General features: G+C 41.5%; 2 protein-coding genes across 3 annotated transcripts; one reads left to right on the top strand and one right to left on the bottom strand.

The window, feature by feature from the left end:
* Nucleotides 1–422: 422 nt before the first annotated feature.
* On the top strand, nt 423–27093 carry pde6a (phosphodiesterase 6A, cGMP-specific, rod, alpha). The gene is made up of 25 exons (XM_049759382.2): nt 423–650; nt 7959–8027; nt 9294–9624; nt 9978–10119; nt 14295–14450; nt 14806–14895; nt 15613–15753; nt 15839–15913; nt 16419–16483; nt 16563–16629; nt 17808–17855; nt 19046–19195; nt 20739–20882; nt 21314–21379; nt 21449–21595; nt 22181–22288; nt 22644–22753; nt 22920–23007; nt 24030–24130; nt 24209–24316; nt 24413–24476; nt 25410–25484; nt 25612–25695; nt 26583–26751; nt 26829–27093. The coding sequence occupies exons 3-25, from the start codon at nt 9296–9298 to the stop codon at nt 26864–26866; spliced, it is 2565 nt and encodes an 854-aa protein (XP_049615339.1). The 5' UTR covers nt 423–650; nt 7959–8027; nt 9294–9295; the 3' UTR covers nt 26867–27093.
* Nucleotides 1260–7425, bottom strand: slc26a2 (solute carrier family 26 member 2). Of its 2 annotated transcripts, none has more exons than XM_049759395.1 (4): nt 7274–7425; nt 4813–5717; nt 3890–4338; nt 1260–3812 (listed from the first exon to the last, which is right to left on the bottom strand). In XM_049759395.1, the coding sequence occupies exons 2-4, from the start codon at nt 5704–5706 to the stop codon at nt 3026–3028; spliced, it is 2130 nt and encodes a 709-aa protein (XP_049615352.1). In that variant the 5' UTR covers nt 5707–5717; nt 7274–7425; the 3' UTR covers nt 1260–3025. The 2 variants fall into 2 exon arrangements, with proteins under 2 accessions (XP_049615352.1, XP_049615360.1); XM_049759403.2 differs by lacking the exon at nt 7274–7425 and adding an exon at nt 7007–7227.
* Nucleotides 27094–27450: the final 357 nt, after the last annotated feature.

The raw sequence follows: 27450 nt of genomic DNA, 5'->3' as shown, positions 1-27450 counted from the left end.
AAAATACCGAATTTAAGAATGACGCCAAATAGCAAAATTGCGTCATAGCCTGCGACACAGCACAGGTGAGTTGTATACAAACAGGTGTGTGAGTGATGGGCCATGGATTCAAAAAGAAAAAGATTGCTGATGAGAACAGAGGGTTTAAGAAAGAATGGACTGAACTATTTGCTTTCATTTCCAATGCTTTTGCCTGCATGTTTGATTTGCAGTTCTCAAATAACCAGAAGAGGAATTTGGAGCGACATTTTCAGCTAAAGCATGCTAAATTTGCTGCCGATCACCCATTTGCAACTGAGAGGAAAGGTGCAGTTGCAATGCTGGTGGAGGAATTTGAAGACCGTAAAAAACTGTTTCAAGGAGTGGATTGCATCTCCCAACTCCACTACTGCTGCAAGTTTTGTTGCAACCCAGAAAACAATTCAGTGATGGCGAGTACGTGAACGGATTCATTCATTCAAATTCAAGTGCCTATTTCCGGACTTCAAAAACAAAACCGAGATCATTCAGAAAATTAAAGACATGCCTCTCCGCACAAACAATATCACCGATCAGCAGATTAAGGACATCCATTCAACTCCAGCTTTCTTGCCTGTGATGGATGAGTCGTGTGACGTGACTGATATCGAACAGACAGCGCTGCTATGCAGGTACGTGAACTCTAATGGGCCGCAAGAAGAAATGATCAAATTGATACCACTATTTTTTTTAAATATTATTTTAATAGTAGGCACACAACTTATGTATTGACCGTCTATGTTGCATTATAAAAGGCTTTTAGAGTTTTGCGGCTCCAGGCAGGTATGCTTTTTGTATTTTTGGGCCAATATGGCTCTTTGAACATTTTGGATTGCCGAACCCTGGTATAGTGAATAGGAGTTCTTAAATTTGGCTCCCTGAGTTGCTCGATGAGCTAACTGAAATATTAATAATAGAACCCCAAATAATGATTGCATTAATAACTTGACAGCACATTTCCTATTTTTAATACATTGGTCCTAAGATGCAGGAGCATATCTATATGTGGCCTGTGTGTGCATACGTATAATTTTTAGATATTTTCAGGCGATCATAGTGTTTAAATGTTTGAGTTCAACACAGGTTGGGACTTGGAATCATTTGTTGATTCATGGGGCAGGGTGGTGCAAGCTTCAGATTTCTATAAAGATAAAAATGAATAGAAGCTGAGGCAGTGGAAAAATTCCAATGAGGCATTTGTGCATTAAGACCAACCCAAAATGGTAAATCAAACATAGACATGGCAACATGTGCATTTTATTAAGGCACCAAGCAAATATGTTGAATCAAAGGCACTTATTTGCATAAATCAACGTTTACTTTATGTTTCTGGACACATCAAAACATTTGGTCTTGAATGATTGTCATTATGTAGCCATCACCTCTGTCAGTTGGTGAATACCCAACAAGTGCTTGTAAAAACTTGTAAGGAACACGTGTTCAAGTTTAAATACAACATAATTACTAGGTAATTGATAGCCTCCAGCAATGCGGATTCAACACAATACAAAATCAAAAGGGCTGGATCCAGCATTATGTCATTGTGGCTCGTAGAGAGCAAAGACATCAAGCATAGTTCAAGACCAAGAAAGACCAACTTCAACACAAGATCATAATCCTTAAAGTTGGAAATGAACGGTTATTGTTTTTACTCAGTGTTTTACCAGGTAAGTCAGTTGAGAACACTCTTTCATGTTCAATGAGTGCCTAAGGACACAAAAACACAACTCAGATAGGGCTGGGATTTAACCATTTACCATCTGGTTATTGAAGAACCTGCTCTACTCCCTGAGCTACAGCCACCAGATTTAGAGCATTTTTTTTGACACTGCTAACTCTTACCAAGATGGCTGCTCAGAAACTCAGAATGTTCACAATAATGCGAAAGACTCGATTTACCTTTTATTCCAGTAGCCTGGTTTGTTGAAATAAAAAATAACACAATAAGACTGTTGACCCAACACAAGACAGTCTTAGTTTTTTCTAGCTGCAGTTGGTCAAGAGCAGTATTTACCATTTGGGTCACAGTTTAAAAAAAAACAATAAAAACAAATGACACGGGGGCTCAAGCAGACTGCCAAGTAAACACCAGTAGCTATACCTGAGAATAAGTTATGTTGATATTTCACAAGCAAGCTTTCAGCTCAACATTTTAAATGTACTTTCAAAATAAATATATATTTAAAAAAAACTTCTTTCTATTTTTGTTTTGTTTGGGCTGTGAACTTTGCTCGGCTCTGTGTTTGTCAGACAAGCGTGTCACCCTAGACAAACACAAAGACGTATGAATCGAACCTGGCCAGATGAGGAAATGCCTGCTTATGGCTTTTTCTGCATGTAACAATAGCAAATTATATCTTGCTACTTTTGTAATTAAGTAAACAATCAACCATGGACGTCAGTGACTTGTCTGTGCGGTACGTTGGCTTTAACGTAAACTTTGGTAATGTATAAAAGGGTGTCATTTCAGTAACATTACTTTCCAGGAAAAGTTGGCTCCCTTGTAGACTCGAGTTGACAAACTATTATGCACACAGTAAGTCTCCAAATAAGCGAGACTTGTTCGTAGAAGGCATGTGCACGTATCAGATTCTGATTGTATAACAATGAGGAACATTTTCAGTATTGCAATTAGTGCTTTAGAACATGTGACTTTAAAGTTTTTCCCAACTCGCTCCATAGGTCTGATAGTAAGCAGACTTCGAGTACCAGAAGAGGTTTTTTTTTTTTTTTAAACCGTGGTATACCTTGAAACTGCTGATAGAAATGAAAAATAAATGAAAATAAAAACCATGGCAAGGTTCTCGTGAATTGGATATGCATCATGAGAGCATGAAAAAAACATGAATTATCCCTGAAAAAACAGATAAACAGGATATCTGACTTGATTGATAACATGCAAGGTGGCATTTATGGAACAACTGCAGCGACAGAAGGCACAATCAGTAACTAACATCAGCATAGCAAGGCACAAATTGGATTTGTAAACATATCAGGACAGTAATTCTCAACGCGTGCCATTACAATCGCCATTTGGCGGCAACGCACGCTGCAGGTGATGGACGGCGTCTGCGATGGTGAAGAAGGGCAAGCCTTCAACTCCTCCCTGTTCCTCCGTAAAGTAACCCCCTCGCCGGAGAGCGTCCAGAACGACTGTGTTACACTGAGCCAGGATCACCGCCACCCCCAGCTCACCGTAATCATTGCGCACTTCTTTCAGGGCGTTGACGCCAGCGCAGTCAAGGAACAAGACAGCGCTACAGTCCAGGACTAAGCTACGGAAAGATTTTTGGTCCAGCGTCAACGTGACACTAGTGGTGCCTTCGCCTTCCTCTTTGTGCGCCGATTCTTGCCTGGCATTCTGACGTTTCAGCTTCTTCTCAAACTTGATTCGCCGCACCTTCTCCTTTACCGGGTCGAGCCCCGTACGCCGGTACAAAGACTTCTTAAACAAACTCTGATTGGCATAGTAAATGGGTGCTGGGTACCTGAAGACGCCCACGCCCGGGTGAGCGTGAAGGCCGCGGTACGCCGACATCACATCGTAGTGGTCCCTGTCGGAGGTTCGGCCCAGCTCCAGCGCCTGAGCCCGCTGCGTCCGGACCAGGACGCTAAAGGCGGACACCAGAATGCCCACCAGGAGGCCCAGCTCTGTGTTGATCATTGCCGAGGTGGCCATGGTGATCAGCCAGACGGCAGCGTCCACGCGATTAGCCTGCCACATGCTGGGGACCTCAGCAAACTTGCGCAGGGCACCACGGAGGTTGACCACGATAATCACAGCCAGCACACACCTAAACAAGAAGCCAAAGTTGCCTGAATGGGTTGCCCAAACCTGAAGATACTGCTATCTGAGGTGACCGGTACTCACTTCTGGAGAGAATAGAAGAGCGGCGCGATGACCAGCAGCACCAGCAGCAGTACCACAGCAGTGACCAGGGCTGACACCTGCGTCTGGCAGCCCGTTGACTCCTTGACCAGTGTCTTGGTCAGGGCAGCGCTGGTGGCGAAGCAGCGAAAGAAGGAAGGCAAGATGTTGCAGAAGCCGATGGCGAACATCTCCTGGTTGGCATCTACCCGGTAGCCATGCTTTTTGGCGAACATCTCCGATAGCGACACAGTGATAACGAAGCCCACAATCGCAATAGAGAAGGCGTCCAGCGCCACGCTGGGGATGAGCGACCACGCCGGCAGCTGTGGCGGCATGAAGCCCGTAGGGATTTCACCTGCCACGGCCGAGCCGTAGTCTGCGTTGAAGCGGCCAAAGTGAGACGCTAGTGTTGCGATGATGACCACAAACAGCTCAAAGGGAATTGGAGTCTGGGTAGAAAACAGAAGAACAGACGATTCGAGGGAGGCGTTTGACATCTACAACTTGTGTGCTTCAATAGGCACTGCTGTTTTGGTTAGCAACAGAGGGACTCAGTTGTTAACCACTTAATGTTCACTCTCGAACAAGGGGCTTACATAATTGCAACTCGCCTCAAGTGTACCTGGCGACTAACTTGACCATGTCTTCAATTTGAGAGACAACCAGTATTTGAGAAAATAACAATACATTTGTTGATCCAGGACAATGTTTAAAGAGACATTACTCTTGCATCAAATAATTGAATGACTGACCCATCCACTAATTGCTGCATGGTGTGGCACTATTTCAGTAAGTGATACAAATCTTGACCTGCACAAAACTTTAAAGGAAGGCGCCTACGTATTTAAGGGAGTCAGTCACATACTGTATTTGCCTGTGTGCAGGGCATGACTGACCTCAGCTATTAATGGTGAATGACTGACCTTCAACTTGGCTTTGAAGCGATTGTTGAGCTCCTTGGTGGGCACCAACAGCAACAGGCACACCAGGCTGGTGATCAGATCACACAGGTTGCTGTTTCCCAGGTTGGCCAACACGCTGAACCAGGTCTTGATGAGTGTGAACCAGCCCTGTGGCCGGGGGATCTTCAGGCCCAGCATGTACTTAACTTGGGAGGTGAGAATGGTGAGCGAGGCTCCAGTGGCGAAGCCGCTGAGTAGCGAGTCCGACAGGTAGACAGACACGAAGCCCACCTGGAAGATACCCATTAGCACCTGGTAGACCCCTGCGATGAAGGTGACTGTCGCTCCCACGGTTATTGCGTAGCAGCTCCTGTCACATGTCTCCACCATGCTATTGTTGCTGCCCTCCATGGTGGCATTGCCGTTGCTGCCAAGGCCACCCTCCGAAAGGTACCCTGCCAACACCAATTCCCGGTCCACTACCTGCCCCACCAGCAGGCAAAGCACTCCAAAAATGCCCACAGAAATGTGTTTGGAGGTGCCCAGAAGCGTGTATATGATGGAGGAGAAGAAGGCGGTGTAGAGCCCATAGATGGGATCCTGGCCAGCCAATAAGGAGTAAGCAATGGACTGGGGAACCAATAGGATTCCAACGATGAGTCCCGACATGATGTCCCCAAGGAGCCAGTCCCTCAGCTGGTAGCGTGGCAGCCATTTCAGGATGGGGATGAAGCCCAGGACCTTGGACTTGATCTTCTGCGGCGAGCAGGAACAGTATTTCCTAAAGTGTTGGGACAACACCGTCCGGCAGCCTTGTCCCTCCTCTTCCGGCACTCTTTCCAGGATGAGCGGCCCACACTGCTCATTGTTGGTCTTGTTCCCAGATGTCGCACAGCAGGCATCTCTATGAGGCATTATTGAGCTCTCTACGGTCAACAGAAACAAAGTTAGGATCACAGTAATTAGCCGGATCGTACAGCACTTCTATTGTGTGACTAAGCATATGGTTAACATTTTATTGACTGGATTTAATTTTTACAGTCTACACCTGTCTCATGCACCACTTTCATTTTAAGGCTGGGGGGAAAAAAAGTCAACCAATTTGACCTAGAAAATTGGTTGATGCAAAATTCTACCGATTACTTGATTATGTGATGGAGGAGTTGTTAGGATAATACATTTTAATAAATACAATTTAAAATGATTCAAAAATGACTGCCCTAGATCATTCCACAAATAACAAGGACGATGAAGTGTGCCACAACTGCCCGTCCGTGATTGACCACAAAACCTTTGGCTTTAGTACACACACACACCTATGCATGCACACACACTTTCACACACATGCTCACAGGTGCACACATATGCATGCACCTACGCAAACACAAACACATACGTACATATATACACACACACATAGACATACATACACACGTTTACACGTTATTACACAAATACACTCAAATACATACCCTAACTGGATAATTCATTGATGTTCTGTTTATTCTTCCAAAGTTTCTGGTTTTGACTGTGGGATATAATATAACCTGTTAATATATTCAGCTATTAACAGGTTTAACTATTTTTTGGGGGGAATATGAAGAGACTGCCGTGTGAAAGAAAAGCACACTTTCATTTGGCTTGAGGTTCCTCTGAGGAATGGCGCACCTCCCACTAGTAGTAATTTATACAATAAGTTCAGAAAAATATGATGAATTTTTAGTTGCAAGTCATGTGTTAGCAGTGCATGAAATGAAACTGCTATGAATGTTTTTTTTTTCCAGCAACATCGTTTAATGGAAATACTTGCTGTATGTGAACACATTTTACAAAAGTACATTAGTGATGATGTTTGCTTTTCCAAACACGCTAATATAACACCGAATATAGTGGGCAACTATGTTATTTTTCTTTATAATCATTTTAAGCATTAGTCACTCATGTAAACTACGATTTTTTTTTTCAAACACACAGTCATAAAAAAAACCATAAAACAAACAGAAAAAAAAGCAATAAAAATACTCCAAAAGGCTGGCAGTACGAAAAGGAATAGGAAGTAATCAAATTCGATCCTACCTCAAGCTTTGCATTACCAAGACGCTTCAATAATCAAAAGTTGTAGCCCATAATATAAATACGGTACAGAATACATGCATGCCCCAAATCTCACATATATAATTTGTTTACGCACTATTTGCTCACACATCAACTTTACCGTGTTTGCTCCACGTTGATGAGATTATTGGTCCAGGCTATATTTAACAGCTAATGCCGAGAAGCTCCGATTAAATAAGAACTTTAAATTTTCAATAGATGTTGGACAACTCATGCAGCATTCGTGTTTACTCAAGTGTATGAATGAACGCCTTTGTCAAGTACAAATCGCAAACGTGTCAACTCTTGAGGAAGCGAGTTCATGTCACGTCTGTTTCACCCGGGGAGGAGCAAAATGATCTCAAATGACTACGTTCAAGTTACTAACCTGATCTGTGCGAGAATTCTTCTCAAACAGCGGAAGGAGAAGATCAGTGTTTTCTTGCTTTCACCTTTCCACTTCAGAGTCATATCGTGCAGAAGCACTTCTGCGTGCTGACGTGACGTCAGGGTGCAACGTGAGAACTGGTCACGTGAGGTGCCCAGACAACAAAGATAGGTCGCTCGCACAGTCAACTGTCACTCCGACAAGACACGCACTCACTGGCCACAAAATTAGGTACACCTTCTAAAGTTCATAAACGAGTAGATTATATTGAGTATTTTTTACATGTATGATTAATAGTGTATGATTATTTCATCTCGATCATGGCAAAGCCTATCGAGCAATTAAAGGTGACGTCTTTTGTTTTTTAATATGGAAGAGGTCCCAAAAACTGGACAATTTGAAATTGCCGCCCCAAAAATAACAGCTTCACACCACAACTGCATTTCTCATCTTGCTTCTGTACTGAAATAATTGCTTCCTGCTGTCATAATGAACGTGCATAATGGCTTTGAAATGAGAGAACAGAGCCCATATTGCAATAAAAGGAGGAGGACTCCCAGGTGGCGACCTTCAACACTGGTAGGTATCATAATCTCAGGATTGCATTTGTGTGCAGGTTTACGTGCACGTGATCATGTAAAAGCACCCTCGCAATAATCCCTTATGTTCTCTCACCCACCTGCAGACTGTGTGATAAAACAGAACAGAGGGATTAGAAACTGTGCAACTGGATACAAGATAGACACTTCATCAGGTACCATTTGTCTTTTTCTGATCTATTTATGTACTGAAAATGATGTCATTAGGGTTGTGATCAAGGATTGTACACATTTAAGAAATTACTCAAATTAAAATTGAAAAAGTATTTTCTTTACAAAGTCATATAATATTGAAAATTGGTTTCATAAATGAAAACTAACGGAAGCTTGGTAAGACAAACCAAAACGAGCTAAAATGTCCTCTATTTTCGTCTTTGTCAGTTAATATGCACTAACGGCGTTCATCCATCCATGGTGTTCATCCATTTTCTGTACCACTTGTCCCCATGGGGGTCGCGGGCGTGCTGGAGCCTATCTCAGCAGTCAACAGGCAGTAGGCGGGGGACACCCTGAACCGGTTGCCAGCCAATCGCAGGGCAAACAGAGACGAATAACCATCCGCACTCGCACTCACACCTACGGGCAATTTGGAGTGCTCAATCATCCTACCATGCATGTTTTGGGGGGTATGGGAGGAAACCGGAGTGCCGGGAGAAAACCCATGCAGGCACGGGGATAACATGTAAACGCCACACAGGGAGGTGGAATCGAACTTTGAACTGTGAGGTGGACGTGCTAACTAGTGCTCCACCTTGCCTCCTCCCATGGTTTTATTTATGACTTATTTAACTCACTAAGTCCTGACTAACTCACACACTCAATGACTACCTAACTCACCCACAACCTAATTCATTCACACAGTCACTATACAACTCATTTGTTTGTTTGTTTGTTCGTTAGTCCATTCATTCGTTCAGTCATTCATTCGCACAAACTCAATGACAAAATTGCTACCTAACTTGGTGTAACTCACATCCAATTCAACTCATGTCATAAAGCAACTCAGTAACTTTCTAACTGACATTACTTGCGTGATTACTAACGACTAATTTCATTCACTGCAAATGGCTGGCAACCAGTTAAGGGTGTCCCCCACCTATTGCCCAAAGTCAGCTGGAATAGGCTCCAGCACGCCCGGGGTATACATTAATTGCAATAAAATAGAATTAAAAAGAGCTAAGAAGCTTTTCTCACACTTTTTCATCCAATTCAATGCACATCGTGCTGCTTCTTCTGGGGTGCATGCCCTGGTCACTAGAGGGCCAATTCAAACTTCACACTTTCCAGAATGAATGCAGGAACAAATCCTATTTTATGCCCCTTACAAAAAAAAATGACTGAACAAAGGCTCGTGTCATGAACAAGTCAGGTCACTCGTATCTTAAAGCATCACTATATACTCTGTATGCTTTGCTCTGTAGTCATGGTGGACGCCGCCACAGCTGAGCAATTCCTTGATGCCAACCCGCAGTTCGCCAAGCAGTACTATGATGTCAACTTCCGGCCCAAGGTGGTGTCGGACCTGTTGGACAACGGCCGCTCCACGGCAGTGGACGTCAGCCGCTATCACCGGCTCACTACAGTGGAGGAGAGTGAGATCCTCTTTGACCTGGTGCGGGACATCCAGGACAACCTGCAGATGGAGAAGTCCGTCTTCAACCTTATGAGGCACCTCAGCTTCATGATGAGGGCCGACCGCATGAGCCTTTTCATGTACCGTCAGAGGAACGGCGTGGCTGAGCTTGCCACCAGGTCGATCTTTCAATGTTTTATCTATTGAGTAAACAAAAAATGATTGCTTTGTATTCAAACGCAGCAAAACCTCTGCACCCCCAAAAGAACTTCTGTAGTTGGCAGTACTGCACAATGCAACCCCCCAACCCAGCAGTTACATCTGCTGCATTATTTCTTCTGACCCTGATGCAAGCAGACACATATTCCACTTTGGAAAGTAAATAAGAAGATTGTAACAATCAAAAGTGAAAATAAATTCCTCAACCTTTATGTCAATCAGCATCCAAATTGAAAAACATTTTAAATTGACTTTTCCATGTACATGCAGAAAGTAAATATACAAAAGTAGTGTCATCACTTGTGCCTTGCAGGTTATTTAATGTGCACAAAGATTCTATTTTCGACGACTGCCTGGTCCAGCCAGATAGTGAAATTGTGTACCCACTGGATTTGGGCATCGTGGGGCATGTGGCCTCCACCAAGAAGATGGTCAACGTACCCGATGTGTCCCAGGTAATAAGTTAATGGACACTTTAAGATATCACAATAATAGAACAGACCAAACCTAAGCATTTCTGTGTCAAAGCACAATTTGGGGCTTGGCTATCAATATTTTATTTTACCCATGAGTGCATACTCAAAATTGATTGAGAGCAACAATTTCAAGAATGTTTTAAATGCAAGTCCCCCAAGGTGATTATTTATTTATTTATTTATTTATTTATTTATTTATTTATTTATTTATTTATTTATTTATTTATTTATTTATTTATTTATTTATTTATTTATTTATATGTTTGTTTATTTATTTGTTTATTCATTCATTTAATAATTCATATTCTTTGTGTTTATATTATATTTGTCTCTACGAGGACCTACCATGAACTAAAATCATCTCAACTGCGATTAACAGTTAACTCTACCTAACTTTGCACACGTTCAAGAATTTAGTAACTTTCCATTATACTGTAGCTCTAAAGAAATTGTATTCTATCTGAATTTTTAATAATTTAGTCAATTTATTTATATTATAATTTAAATCATAAATTCATAAAAGGCATTAATCAGTTTTTTTATTATAAAAAATGTGTTCATTAAACTTCTAATCTAATTTAGAATTCTTATAATAATAATTTAAATCATAAATTCATAAAAGGCATTAATCTGTTTTTTTTATTATAAAAATGTGTTCATTAAACTTCTAATCTAATTTAGAATTCTCATGAGTTATAGTTACAGTAATAACAATGAGGATGACCATTACGATGATGATAATAAGTATTGTTATTATTCACATTTATTAATCTGTTTTTTTATATGACATATTTCAATAACTCAAACACAGCAGCGCAATCAGTTTCTTGCAGTGCCTTAGCCACCTCACACTAATAATCCTCTTATCTTGTATTGGTATGAGAATGTAATTGAGCCATCGGGGGTGGGACGAATGCCATAAAACGCATTAAATCCCCCACTGTTAATAATCGCAATTGCAATTTAATTTTTTTCCGCCTTGATGCTCTGCTCCAAAATAGCCACCAGAGAGCAACGTGACACCACATTTTCCTTCTAAATCGGGCCTACAAAGCGTTCAGCGGTATTATCACTTAATTCCTTTGGCATTTGTAAGTGTTTGGTCAAATTTATTCCCACACGAGGTAGCAAAACGCAATCCTCCCTGGATTTGATGCACCATGAGTAATGGTGCAATTCCAAAACCTCGGGTGACAAACTTGTATTTCCTTGTAATTGGTCTGCTATGTGCTGCCAATGTGTGAGTGCAGCGGACTTTCAGACCTTCTATTTCCATTGAAGGTACAGATTGTTTCATTTTGGTTTTCATTTAAACTTCACATCCTTCACATGCTCATCATCCCTTGACGGGCTCTGTATTCAGGTGTGTGTGTTTGTGTGTGTGTGTGTGTGTGTGTGTGTGTGTGTGTGTGTGTCTGTCTGTGCGTGTGTGTTTGTGCGTGTCTGTTTGTGTGTGTGTCTGTGTGCGCGTGCAGTTTCCCAGATGAAACTGGTTAATCTGTACTGAATTAGAGCGATCCCAGATTACAGCCAGAGGTCACACAGGCCTGCAGTGGAGCCCTGTCCACTGACTCAGCAGCAGCTGCAGCAGCAGCAGCAGCAGCTGCAGCAGCAGTAGAACGGCTAAAAACACCTTGCAGCCATTTTGAGACAGCTTTCTTGTTCCCACAACAACCAAAACCTTTGATGGCTAATTTATTACATTATATTTGGGTCTCAATGTATTTTGAAATTGTTATTCTTATGATTAGCCATTTTCCAAATTCATTATTTTATTGGAAAAATAATTCTAAAACATCATTCAGTATTCAATTCATTGTAATTATTTAAATTGAAAACACTTATAATGTATGTGCACTGTCGCGGATGCATTCTGGGCGTCTATGTTCTCCCGCTTAAGGGTTGGGCAACAGTCCAAGCAGGGAAGCCTATACTTTGAAGGCGCCGAAGGACCCAGTCTGCAAATTGGTTTTCTAGAATTTAGAAATCACGTGTGCTCGTCCCCTCTGTGAGTCATCACCTTATCGTGGTGGAGGGGTTTGCGTGTCCTAATGATTCTAGAAGCCAAGTTGTCTGGGGCTTCATGCCCCTGGCAGGGTCACCCATGGCAAAAGGGTCCTTGGTGAGCGGCCAAACAAAGCACGGCTCACAAACCCCTTATGATGATTGGACTTCATTCTGGTGCCCCCCACTGGAGCCAGGCCTAAAGTTGGGGCTTGAAGGCGAGTGTCTGGTGGCCGGGCCTTCATCCATGGTGACGTGGGTCCCCCTTCCCATGGGCTCACCACCTGTGGGAGGAGCCAAAGGGGTCGGGTGCAGAATGAGCTGGGCGGCGGCCAAAGGTGGGGACCTTGGCGGTCCGATCCCCGGCTACAGAAGCTGGCTCTTGGGACATGGAATGTCACCTCTCTGGCAGGAAAGGAGCCCGAGCTGGTGTGCTAGGCAGAAAAGTTCCAACTAGACATCGTCGGACTTGCCTCCATACACGGTTTGGGTTCTGGTACAAGTCCTCATGAGGGGAGCTGAACTCTCTTCCATTCTGGAATTGCCCACGGCAAGAGGTACCGAGCAGGTGTGGCCATACTTGTTGCCCTTCGGCTAGGCACCTGCACATTGGGGTTCACCCTGGTAAACAAGAGGGTAGCTTCCCTCCGCCTTCGGGTGGGGGGCACGGGTCCTGACTGTTGTTTGTATCTATGCACCAAACGGCAGCTCAGAGTACCCACCCTTTTTGGAGTCCTTGGAGGAAGTGCTGGAGAGCGCTCCTTCTGGGGAATCCATAGTTTTGCTGGATGACTTCAATGCTCACGTGGGCAATGACAGTGAGACCTGGAAGGGCATGATTGGGAGGAATGGCCTCCCGATTGGAACCCGAGCGGCTATTGTAGGACTTCTGTGCTTGACACGGATTGTCAATAATGAACACCATGTTCAAACATAAGGGTGTCCATGTATGCACTTGGCACCAGGACATCCTAGGCCGCAGTTCGATGATCGACTTTGTAGTTGTGTCATCGGATTTGCGGCCGCATGTTTTGGACACTCGGGTGAAGAGAATAGCGTAGCTGTCAACTGATCACCACCTGGTGGTGGGTTGGCTCAGATAGTGGGGGAAGATGCTGGTCCGACCTGTCAGACCCAAAAACGTACTGTGAGGGTCTGCTGGGAAAGAGCTTTTCCCACATCCCGGGGGAGGCGGGGGAAATTGAGTCTGAGTAGACCATGTTCCGTGCCTCCATTGTTGAGGCAGCCAACCGGAGCTGTGGCCGTAAGGTGGTCGGTGCCTGTCATGGCGGCAACCCCAAACCCGCTGATGGACACCGGCGGTAAGGGATGCCGTCAAGCTGAAGAAGGACTCCTATCAGGCCGTTTTGGCCTGTGGGACTCCGGAGGCAGCAGACAGGTACTGGATGGCTAAGCGTAACACGGCAATAACCCGGGCGTGGGAGGAGTTCGGCGAGGCCATGGAGAATGACTTCTGGACGGCTTTGAGTGGAGATGGTGTGCCGCTGACCTCGACTCAGGACGATGTGAGTCGGTGAGAGAATACTTCGAAGACCTCCTCAATTCCACTGACACACCCTTCCGTTGTGGAACCGGGGCGAGACAATCTGAGATGGACTCTCCAATCTCTGAGGATGAACTCACAAAGATAGTTAAAAACCTTCTCGGAGGCAAGGCCCCGGGGTGGATGAGAGCCGCCCCTGAGTTCTTAAAGGCTCCGGATGTTGTGGGGCTGTCATGCCTGACACGCCTCTACAACATTGCGTGGACATCAGGGACAGTGCCTCTGGATTGGTAGACTGGGGTGGTGGTCCCCTTTTTAAGTGTTCGAACTACAGAAGAATCACATTCCTCAGCCTGCCTGGTAAGGTCTATTCAGGGGTGCAGGAGAGGAGGGTTCGTTGGGAGGTCGAATCTCGGATTCAGGATAGACAGTGTGGTTTTCGCCCTGGCCGGAGAACAGTGGACCAACTCTGTACCCTCGGCAGGATTCTCGAGGATGTGTGGGAGTTCGCTCAAATATAATAAATAATTATTTCTCTATCCCCAGAGAATCCATCCGTCTGTAGGTTTTAAGTCTCTTCTCCATTGGGTTTGGCTTTAAATGTTGAAAACTTCCTTGTCCCTCTCTACCTCCTGCGACATTTTAGAATGCTCACTTCAGCAACTTTGTGGATGAACTGACTGAGTACACCACCAGGAACGTGTTAGCTGTACCCATCATGAACGGCAAGGACATGGTGGCCGTCATGATGGCCGTTAACAAGATGGACGACCCACTGCATTTCACTACTGCAGACGAGGAGGTAAACGTGTTTATACTGTAGTGTTTTCTTGAATGATATATCGTGCCACAAGATACTAGTGAACTGAGATTTTTTTTTACTAAAGGATGGTTTGACATGGATATCACAGTAAGAATGCTGTACATTTTCTAAGGCCTTCTGTTTTAATAATCTTAAACTGTTTATTTTTTATTTATTTATTTTTGATGTCTTTCGTTCTGTTTATTTTTTTTGAAATTTTGAAGCTATAAAGTACATTGCGTTATGATATGAGCAATTTAAATAAATATGTCTTACTTTGATGTTGGTATTATAAATTACTGTTACCACAAAACCACTTTTACAATCATGAAGGTAAATATCATTTCACCTGCAGACTCTGAACAAGTACCTGAACTTCGCCAACCTGGTGCTGAGAGTTTTCCACCTTAGCTACCTGCACAACTGTGAAACCAGGAGAGGACAGGTGAGGGCAGGGCGCGGGCTTATTTTCAGCCTTTAACGGGTTACAAACTTTAACGTAGGGCACACTTACTGCGCATTTGTTGCATATTTTGCACACATTATGCATGTATAGTATTGTGCGCTTGATAGCCATGAATTACACTATATTACACGCACAGTACATCTGTTACACTTTTTTCAACAACGTTTTACATATTGCACATACTACACACGTTATAAACTTAACATGCACTTATTACATGCATTTGTTGCACTGTTCACACACTGTGTACACGTTTGCTACACAGTTGTTACACTTTACGCATTTTTGTTTCGCACAATACTGGACATGTGTACACAACAGTCTCAAGCCCGTATCCCACTGAAACACAAATGTTTGCCAGTGTTTACAAAGGAAGTTAATTTCTCGCCAGGGTGTGTTCAAGGTCGTAACTATTCGGCAACAGTTTTAATGTTTTTGTTTTGTTGTTGAAAGCATGGCGACAATTAAAAGTGTTGGCAAATGTCTGGCGAACGATTTTGCGATCTAACCCTAACCCTAACCCTCATAAACGCTGACAAAGTTATCAATACCCGCTACCACCGCAAACACTTGCAAAGCCTTGCAAAGCCTTGCAGCTCAGTGGGATGCACAAATTTTCCAAAACATGAGATATTTCTCAATTTATCACAAACCTAATATACATTGATGGCATGCAGTTTACGTGTTTGTGTGCAGGTGCTGTTGTGGTCGGCCAGCAAGGTGTTTGAGGAGCTGACGGATATCGAGAGGCAGTTCCACAAGGCCTTGTACACAGTGCGAGCTTTCCTCAACTGCGACCGCTACTCTGTTGGCCTGCTGGACATGACCAAAACCAAGGTGACCAACATTCACTGAGCCAACTCTAGCATCAAAGGGTTAAACAAGTGCATGATTGTCCTCCATTTTGTTGTTTGATTTGTAGGAGTTCTTTGACCTGTGGCCTGTCCTGATGGGAGAAGTTCCCCCGTACGACGGACCCAAAACACCTGATGGCAGGGTTAGTGTAAATGATTACACTGGTAAACAGCAAATTTTAATAATATGTAGGCCTGAGCATATTTTAGACGCTGATTCAAAACATGTCTTTCCTTTTTTTTCTAGCACATCAGGTTTGGGCGATACTTAATTTTTATTGTTTTGTTTTTGAGTGTGATTTTAGAAAGTCACTCCACAACTGCACTGAAGAGCAGCTGAATCGAAACGTCACATTCAGAACCAAAACAAGGACAAACTGTTGACCATTTTTAAAATAGTTACTTGGAGATAATTAATTTGACTTTGACACAGAGCAGTAGGGTATTACTATCATGATGATGATGATGATGATGATGAAACCTTATAGGCTCGAGAAAAACAAGGACAGTTTCAGAATGACTGCAGAAAAATGATTCTAAAAAAGTTTACTTGCATCTCTGCTTAAAAGACAGTAAACATTTTATGAACCAGTTTCTTCAGAGAAAATGGAAGCACACTCATCACCATGTTTGTGTTATCTTGTCCAGGAAATTATCTTCTACAAAATCATCGACTACATCCTGCACGGCAAAGAAGACATTAAAGTCATCCCGTCAGTTACAAATATACAATCAGTCCTGTTGATGGCTTGTAATTCTTATAAATCTAATGTTGTTGTTTTTGACGCACAGGAATCCTCCAGCAGACCATTGGGCTCTTGTCAGCGGCTTGCCGACGTATGTTGCGGAAAATGGTCTTGTAAGATATTTTTGGTTTTTTTGATGTTTGATGTTTTCTTTTGTATTCATTTTGAAAGATGGTGAATGACTATCATCTTTTATGTACATTTATTACACTCTTATTTGCACATGTACCACACAATCCCTTTATTACTAAGACAGTTTTACCGTGCACGTGCATTTATTCTTTTTACGCGGTGTTACATTATTAATAGGCATTAGCTACACATTTATGACGTGCTTCACTACACATTTATTATACCTTTATTGTGTACTTAATTTGTTGCACACTTATCACATTATATATGTGATATATAAATTAGATATTTAGTACAAATCTATCCTTCCATCCATCCATCCATCCATTCATCCATCCATGAGGATGGGTTCGTGAGGGTCACGGGCGCGCTGGAGCCTATCCCTGCTGACTTCAGGCAGTAGGCGAGGGACACCCTGCGCTGGTTGCCAGCCAATCACAGGGCAAAAAAACATTTGCACTCACACTCACACCTCGGGGCAATTTAGAGTGCTCAATAGGCCTACCAAGCATGTTTTGGGGATGTGGGAGGAAACCGGAGGACCCGAGGAAAACCCACGCAGGCACGGGAAGAACATTCAAACAAAGGGCCGAAGTTGGAAACAAACCCGCAACCTCTGAACTGTGAGGCAGACGTGCAGTGCTCCACCGTGCTGCCCTTAGCACAAATCATTTAAATATGAATAAGTCAGTTTTTTATGGGCCTAGCTTGCACACTTCTCAGCACACACAACATTCAATAATCTGGAAATTTATGTGTAACCACCAAAGAGGCATGACTCATTGGTTCTGAGGGTCATCCTACTTCCGAGATTGCGAATCTTCATAAGATATTTGAATTCCACTGTGATTAATTGGGAAAAGTAGTCAGACTTCAAATATTAAATAACTTGTGTAGTGGATCCAGAAATGATACTAATCATCATCAGTGACTTAAGCACAGCTCATCTAACAGGTATCTAACATTCATTTACACATTAATATGCATTGCACAAGTATTACACAAATCCTTATTCATACAAATGAAAGTTGATATTTGAAAGAAAATAGTCGATATTCATGGTTTGCTTATTTCTCCCCCTGCCTAGTCTCCTTGTTTTTGTACAAATTCACAAGCTCATAGATAAACGATAACAATATCATTTCCATGTCTCCAACAGATCTGCAACATAATGAATGCAGCTGAGGACGAATTCTTCAATTTCCAAGTAAGATTCAGCGTTTCATATGAACGTGCACAGCATTAGATACACTTGCACATTTTAATGAGCTCTCATATAAGAGCCATGTGATTTGATGACACTGTTTTGGAAATGGAAGTCAATAGATTGTGCAGGTCTCCCTACTTTTGCGGCACTAACGTGATGTCATGTGTGCGTGTATGAGTGTGTATGTGGGGCGAGGACACAGACATAAAGGGAATAAATGATCTCCTTATCTTTCCTCACTGACTTTCCAGCAGGATGCACAGCTCCTCTCATCTTTCCTCCCATTAGAATCACTTTGCCACGGGGAGGTGCGCTAACTCTAACGACCAAATTCATCATTTTTACTCCTTCTTTTGGGATCTCATCACGGGGTTGAGAGGACCCGCCTGTTCTCTGCCAACTTGGCCAATGTCATGCACTTTATTATTTCATTCTTACTTAGTGTGCGTTCATTTATTTTTCCATTTATTCAACCATTAATATTGCATTGTCAAAACACGAAAGACATTTTCACCACGTGATATTCATTCAATAATTTGTAAAAAAAACACACCCAAATTGGATAGACTTTTTAAAAATTTAAAATTTACCAAATTGTGACTTATGATGTTTCAACCCAACGCCAGAGATATGTTGGCTATTACAACTAAGGCATTTAAAACTCAGGCATTTAATATTTATTACATACAACACTGTTGTTTCAATGTTTTACTCTCACACTAGATATGGATTTTCATGGAAACTTATTACACACAACAAATTACACATCTACTTACTTTGCATTCACACACTAATGATGCACTCATTACACATTTATAACCAATATGTTACAAATTTTAATCACCCATTTATTGTGGATATGTAATACATCCAATGTATTACACACCCTTTACACATTTGCTGCACACATTTTGTTATATATTTGTTACACACTAACAAGATAGATAAACATGTATTAGGTACTTTTCAAGGACTCCTTGCACTTCATCACACTTGTTACACGTGTATTGTACATTTTACTACTTTTACGTGGTAACTGGTCATATTATTTGTTTTAATGTTTTCTACATTTGTCCACATTATTAAATTTAGGTACAGTAAATAGTCAGTAACTTTAATTGTTGAAGTTAAATAGGTGTTTAAAAATATATATTTTGAATTCATGGGTGTGACTCCCTTCCCCTGCACAGAAAGAACCACTGGACAGCTCGGGCTGGACAGTTCGCAACGTTTTGTCCATGCCCATCGTCAACAAGAAAGAGGAGATTGTGGGCGTGGCAACCTTCTATAACAGGAAGGACGGGAAACCCTTTGACGAGATGGATGAAACGCTGATGGAGGTGGAGTATCTACAGTGTGTGTGTGTGTGTGTGTGTGTGTGCGTGCGTGTGCGTGTGCGTGTGCGCGTGCGCGCGCGCGTGTGTGTGTGTGCGCGTGCGCGTGCGCGTGTGTGTGTGTGTGTGTGTGTGTGTGTGTGTGTGTGTTTGTGTGTGACTCACAGGTTTCTAAATAGAGCCACATGCGTGTATATTATTTATTAGCCTGGAGGCTTTTCTGTGTCTACTTTGTTCATAAACTCGAATGCTTTCAGTTGAACAATCCATGCATCACTTTTTGGACCAAAGTCATGTTATCTTGATGAAAAGTGACTTTTTCATCATGTGCCCATATTTTTTTGTCTAGAAAATCAGGTTTTCATAATATTGATAACAATGTAATAACAACAAGATCATATGAAATCATACGTATGTATCATAAATTTTTGAATTAAAAGTCAACATGTTTTTCTCAAATCTCATATCATAAATTACGACACATGGTAAAATCCAAATTGTTCAAGCCTTTATAGGTTATACTTAAAAACAATAAATCAGAATATCTCAAAAACCCATTGTACTAGAAAATGTAAATAGGTTTGAAAATCGGTTTTAAAAATACATTTAGGGACTCATAAAGCCGCCCCACTTCATAAATAAATAAACAAATAAAACCATAAATAAAACCATGGGGGGCGGCACGGTGGAGCATTAGTTAGCACGTCCGCCGTCCATTTCAAAGTTTGATTCCACCTCCGGCCCTCCCTGTGTGGAGTTTATATGTTCTCCCCGGGCCCGTGTGGGTTTTCTCTGGGCATTCTGGTTTCCTCCCACATCCTAAAAACATGCTTGGTAGGCCGATTGAGCACTCCAAATTGTCCCTAGGTGTGAGTGCGAGTGCGAATGGTTGTTCGTCGCTGTGTGCCCTGTGATTGGCTGGCAACCAGTTCAGGGTGTCCCCCGCCTGCTGCCCGATGACTGCTGGGATAGGCTCCAGCACACCGGCGACCCCCGTGGGAACAAGCGGTACAGATAATGGATGGATTTATGAAGTGTTACAGTATTCTTTGGCATGAAACAAGTTTAAGTAAAGTAATTGTAAATATACTACGTCTTGTCGAGGACTAGTTCATGTCAGTAACGACAAAGACGATAGTTCCCAAGTCCCTCAAGCTGTCAACTACAGGCGCAGCCATCCTTTTACATGTGACTGTCAGATTGTTATGATTAACCCCAAAAAACATACATGCTTTTATTTAAACTTCTGTGCCCTCATTCTTTTTCTGGCTCTATCTTGGCAGCACAATGCAAAAATAATTCAGACTGCATTCTTTAGGAAATGATGAAAGCTTTAGAGTAAATGTTTCCTTCAGATGTCAAACACCTCTTCAAACGGACAGTTTTGTGGTCCGAGGATTACATCACTGCTCTGCACTAAAACTTCGTACTTTAAAGGGGTCATACATGAGCAATTATGACAATACAGCACAGAAAAGTCTAATCTTGCATGGAGGAATGGAACAATGAAAAATAGCAAAGTTGTTGATGATGTCTATCCCCATTGCAGTCTCTGACTCAGTTCCTGGGCTGGTCGGTACTCAACCCGGACACATACGACAAGATGAACAAGCTGGAAAACCGCAAAGACATCTTCCAAGACATGGTGCTGTACCACGTCAAATGTCGAAAAGACGAGATTCAGAACGTCCTGGTCAGTGAACATCCATCTCATAGTTTTGATAAGCTAAGCCCCCTAGTATTGTGTTCACTGGCATAGATAGCATAGCAGAGCCGCGCAGAGCTTTTTGTTTTCAGTATAGACCTACCTAACAAAGCCAAATTCACTTGCAAACATGACAGTTGATCAGCCTATTCATCAAGGGTAGAACAACAGAAAGGTTTCAGAAAGCCATGGCTGAGAAGACATGCAGAAATTCTGCCTTTGTTTGAGTCAGACATTTTAGGGATATTTTGATAATTTCCAAGAGTCTTTCAAAGACAAAACCAAATGTGGCCGTTATTTGAACTTTTTATCCTAGACAGGTGAACAATGCTAAATTGCAATACTTGTGTGTTTCCGTCATTGTGTGTGGGCAGAGCTTATGCCCTAAATACTAAGTAGCGTTTTCTTTGCATCCCCAGAACACCCGCGAGCGATGGGGGAAAGAACCAGATGAGTGCGAAGAGGAGGAGCTGGAGGAAATCTTGGTAACCATGAATAACACAAACAACATATCAAAAAAATGCAACACACACCTTTCATTTTCTCGTCTCCAGTCGGAAGTCCTCCCCAACGCCAAGAAAGCTGAGATCCTGGAGTTTCACTTCTGTGACTTTGATCACAGTGAGTTGGACTTAGTCAAGTGTGGCATCAGGATGTACTACGAGCTCAAAGTGGTGGACAAGTTTCACATTCCCAGAGAGGTGACCGTCTCAATTGACGCACAAACAGGTTTTAGAACTTTGTCTCAGCATGAATGAGTGCATTTACTGCACAAAGCCAAATTGTGGCAGCATTTTTACTTCCTGGATCTGAATTGTCCACCTCTGGTAGTCAATACCAGCTGTGGTATCAGTTTTTGGTCAGCTTTGAACTTGAAGTTCACCACTAATGACGTTTAAAATAAAATAAAAAAAATGAAAGTTACATAGCACTACATCAAGTCACACCAAATTCAATATCCTAATAAGGGCTTCTCAGATCACCAATTATGTTGTCGATATGCTCTCAGATGATAACGTAATGATGAAAAACTCCCCTGCAAACTGATTTTTGGGGGAAACATTACTCAGATTATTTCCCTGTGAACGCCATAACACAGATAGTCTCAGAGGTTTCTTTTTGAAAGACCAAGCGAGCCCTCATCAGCTCCAATACAGGCACTTAATTAATCATGAACCATCGCCGGTCACATACTGTGCGGTCTCCTGGAAATAAACTCACTGCAAAGCTATTTTTATCGCTTATTAGAACAAATGGAGTCCTAATGTGTGCGTGTGTGTTTGTAGGTGCTGGTGAGGTTCATGTACTCACTTAGCAAAGGCTACAGGAAGATCACCTATCACAACTGGAGACACGGATTCAACGTTGGGCAGACCATGTTCACGCTGCTCATGGTCTCACGCAAACACACAAACATGCACATCTAGCATGAGTATAAAAAAGTCACAAGAAGTCATATTTCAGCTTGAATATTTACCTATATTCGTTTAGCTCAATCAAGCAAATAAAAACAAGTGCCTATTCTGCCGTTTGAAATGGTTATACAAAGATAAACGTAGTCTAATTGTTACCAAATTTGAACTCATTTTAGTTTTCACCATCGCACATTGGCAGAACATGAGAATTTTGATTACTCGCTACAAAACACAAAAGTCTAACTAGTCAGCTCCGCAAAGATCTTGACTGAACATCTTACAGAAAGTCATAAATCAAAGTGTGAAGTGTGTATGTGCGTGCTGGTGTGTTCAGACGGGCGACCTGAAGCGTTACTACACTGACCTGGAGTGCATGGCCATGGTGACGGCCGGCTTCTGTCATGACATCGACCACCGAGGCACCAACAACCTCTACCAGATGAAGTGAGCACAAAGCTAAACTGGGTTTGCCAAAATGTTGATTGACTAGAGCTGGCTCTAACAAATGTAATTCATCACATGCAGTAAAATGAGCCAATGTGTGGAGCAGGTCCAGCCAGCTTCAAGTACCATGTGACTGCCCAGTCTTGATGTGTGCATGTGTGTCCAGGTCTGGAAATCCTCTGGCGAAGCTTCACGGCTCGTCCATCTTGGAGAGACACCATCTTGAGTTTGGTAAGACACTGCTGAGAGATGAGGTGAGTCACGCATGCACGCACACTTACGTACGCAGACACACACACACAGACACGCAGACACGACTTCAACTTACTTTGACAGTTGCTGTTTTGGTCCATCAGTCTGATAAATTCAACATCCAAATTAATGTCAAATAAATAAGATGATACAATAAATATTATGAATAATTAAGTGTACATTCTAAAAAAATGAAGAATAACAAGAATTAAAAGAAATAAGAAGTTGAAAGAAAAAGCTGAAGGTTTTAATGATTGTTTTAACTAAAAGCATTTAATTTAATTCAAAGGGACAATTTGTTAACATTAGAATGACATCTTTTAGATACAAAAAAGTTAAAACTCAATATAAAAAACTGAATTATTTACTAATGTATTATATATAAAAAAACATTATGTAGATCAATTTTAATTTACCATTCACGTTCATTTCATATAAAAATAATTAAATGGCATGACATTTGTTTAAGGATTTTTAAAATAAAATGTGTTTGATTTTTAGTAAAGGGCTCATTTTCAGTTCATTCAATTTTGAAACCTAACTTGAATTATTAAATTAAATGTTAATAAAAATTTAATTTTTAGCACAGATATATTTTTGCAAAGTAATGATTTTCAAAATGTATTTAAGTTTAAATGGAAATTATTCAGTTTTAATAGTTTATGCACTCTTGTCAATCTTTCCTTTTTTGTATTGATTCCTCACTCTGTTTGAAGAGAAAATCAAGTAAAAATATCTTCTTTGCATTAATATGTTCTGTGCCCCCACAAGTCTAAAGATGGTAATCTGATTAATTTATTAAGTAATCTGTTGAGTGAAATTGACGTCAAAATGACCAAACCCAGAAAAAAGGTCAAATTGACCCAATTTCCTGGGTCAGCCCAATTATCAACTCAAATCGGGTTGTTTTCAACCCAGCATTTTTAAGGATGTAATTACGTATTCAATTAAAAACGAATTTCAGGTAGTAAAAAAAAAATTAAATAACATCATTCGTGTGTGTCAACTTGATTGTTGGTTTCAGTCATTGAACATCTACCAGAACCTGAACCGCCGCCAGCACGACATCGTCATCCACCTCATGGACATCGCCATCATCGCCACTGACTTGGCGCTCTACTTCAAGTCAGTAGTGCCCGTTCTGAAGGCTCGTCGCCGCCACTCTCAATCAACCCTATCGTGCAATGCTGTTCTTCTCCATAGGAAGAGGACCATGTTTCAGAAGATTGTGGACCAGTCCAAGACCTATGAGAACTGGAATGACTGGACCAAGTACATGATGTTGGAGACCACGCGCAAAGAGATTGTCATGTAAGTGCGTATATGCAAACATACATGTGCCACAGCCATACGCCTACATACTCACACACAATTTAATTTGCCAATTTGTGTGTCCTTACCTTAAAGGGCCATGATGATGACGGCATGTGACCTGTCAGCCATCGCCAAGCCCTGGGAGATTCAGAGCAAGGTCGGCGTGATGTCACTTTTGTGTGTGCATGCGTATGTGTTGTTCTTGTGTTATCCACGCAATTATGATTCATTCGCTAGAATAGGTTCATACTGAAAATAAAATCAAACGCTATTCTGAGAAATAAATCTTATTTTCAATTCAAACAAAGGTTAAATTTTACTACCACTCTCAGCATCCCACCAGGGCACGATGACTACATTAAAGATTTTCTTGTGATTTTAAAATGGCTTGCCTTAACCAGAAACCTGTCATATTGTAGCCAAAGGTACAATTCTGATGTGTTAACGCCAAACTGAAAGTGAGTTGCCATGGCTACCATTATTTTTCTTTGTCTTCTTCTTTTAAATAAGACAAAGGAGCAACTTCCGCTGGAAGTGCAGAAGCAGGAGACTTTTGGTTCGCACAATAACAATTGACAAGGCACATTAATGCACCAGAATTGTAACCTTTGCCCACAATGCGACACGGGATTCAGGTTAAGGGAAGCCATTTTAAGATATTTTAAAAAAAAAAAAAAAAAAAAAAAATCAAACTTGAACATAGTTATTAGCTGACGTGTTGTTTTGCTGGCGTGCTCACATTAATTTTTGAACACAGCTGTTTACTTTCCTTGTACTTCCTGCTGCGGACTCCATTTTTTGCAAGACTCTGAATAACTGAATGGCACATTCAAGCAAGATTTGAGCTTGGGAATAGTTTGAGTGAATTTCTTTTTTGTTTTTTCTCATAAAATGTCTTGGTTCTTTGGAAAGGAGTCTTAATCTTACTAAATAAAAGTACTAGTTCTTTCTACGACAAAATGCTGTAAATTTTCGAGAGTAATATCTAATTCAAGAACAGATGTTATAGCCTTGGGCAATTCAATTTGTATTTAAAGAAATAAAAAAAAGGCTAATTACTGAGTGTTTTTATCTTCCTCCTCGCCTGCAGGTGGCGTTGTCTGTAGCCGCTGAGTTTTGGGAGCAGGGAGACCTTGAGAGAACCGTCCTGGAGCAACAACCCATCGTGAGTGTTTGTGAAATGGGCACTTTCTGGTAATCAATAAATAGAAGCGCCTGTACTGTGTCCCTAATTAAGTGATTAGTGGGAGAAGCAAATCTCAACTACTGCCTTTTTTTGGTCTCCTTTCCAGCCCATGATGGACAGAAACAAAGCAGAAGAGCTTCCCAAACTTCAGTGCGGCTTCATCGACTTTGTCTGCGCTTTCGTTTACAAGGTCATATCATCCAATGAACAGAATAAACTCTTAATTTTTCCACAAAAAAATGTAATCTTAGACGAGAATAACATTTTATTCTTTCTGGGGAGGTAATAATTATCTTTTAAGAGTTTCTGTTTTATCAAGGAAAAATTATTTTTGGGGCCATTGCCAGAACTTTACAAGATTAAAGTAATATATTTTTCTAAAGATTAACTTTTTATTAGTTCTGTAAAAAAATAAACTGTATGAGAGACAAGACTCATTATCAGGAGGGACAATTTTGATTTTATGAGATCAATATCCGATTTAAAATAAAAAAAAAAAACCATAAGAAAAGATTTGTAAAAGTAAGACAAAAATATTTCGGTGCAAAACTCCTAATTCTAAGACTTTAAGAGACTAGCTGTTTATTGCTACTCTCACTCAGTCAGATGGGGTTTAACATAGAATGGGAAATCCATAAACACACAGATTAACATTTAGCACCTACTGCCTATAGTCTTGCTGATTCTCCAAGCAACAAACATTCAAAAAGAAGCTCATAGACATATGCAGTATTCTTTATCCTCTGTAAAGAATGACTAATAACGTCGCATTGAGAGTACTAATACTAATTTGGGAGTCTAGAACAGATTATTGGCATTTTCATTCACTTCAATGGAGAAAGATGATTTTGAGTTATAAGCATGATCAAGGAATGAAATATACTCGTATCAAGGCATCACTGTTATGTCATAATTTTTGTGAAAAAGAGTTGTTATGACACGTTATAAAAAAAAATTGTGGAAAAAAAAAACAAATTTTTCAAGAATGAATTTGTATTTTCTCCCATCAAATTTCAGTTGCAACATGATGTAGATGTAGTCGAGTCAATGACGTGACGAGTTGTGTTTTGGTTTCAGGAGTTCAGCCGCTTTCACGTGGAGATCACGCCCATGTTGGATCGTTTGCTGAACAACCGCAAGGAGTGGAATGCCCTCAAGGAGGAGCATGATGCCAAGATGGCTGTCATTGAGGCAGCCAAGAAGGCTAAGGAGGAGGCCGCTGGCAAGGCGGCGGCAGACAGACAAGGTCCAGGTCACCACCGATGCTAAACTCTCCAAAAATCCATTTTCCTCACATCTAATTCCATGTTTTTCTACCTGCAGCGAGTGCGGCCCAGTCCAAGACTTGTTCTCTCAGCTAGAAGAGTGTCTCAAAAGTTTCCACACCAACTATCACATCAAAGAATACATACCATCCTAATGACCAATATTAAAATTGAGTAGAGTGGGTTTTATTCCATTAATGTATATGTAAGCTACCGTTTTATTCATTTGATGTCTATTTAATACTATTAGAAGCTATTATAACATTCGGCACAGTGAACATTAACATGCACTTAGTATAGGAGAATAAATACCTGAACTTGAAGCGGACGTCAAACACGAAATTTTCTTTATATATATTGTATGCATCTCCACTAGTTTAAACATGGCATTCTGGTTAATATTGTGTTATATGCGTTAAGAGGCAAAATTCACTACTTTATTGAGGTGCAGGCAGACAAATGGGTCAGTGTGAGTGGTGGATGAGGAAGGAATATATGGCGCAGATTGGCTGGGAAAAGTCGACTTCCATCCCACAACGGCGCACAAAGTGTAGTAAAATTGGAAAAGAAAGAGAACTCCACCAATGTGCATCGTTAGACTGCAGTTTGCGGTGGTCACACAGACAGTTCTTGAGACTGGGTCAAACAGGTACACCGACTTTGGGGCACCAGTTTGCAAG

Source organism: Syngnathus scovelli, chromosome 1 (assembly GCF_024217435.2).
Source record: "Syngnathus scovelli strain Florida chromosome 1, RoL_Ssco_1.2, whole genome shotgun sequence".
NCBI lineage: Eukaryota > Metazoa > Chordata > Actinopteri > Syngnathiformes > Syngnathidae > Syngnathus > Syngnathus scovelli.
The sequence above is the reverse complement of the archived record's forward strand: the minus strand, read 5'-3'. Positions and strand labels throughout refer to the sequence as shown.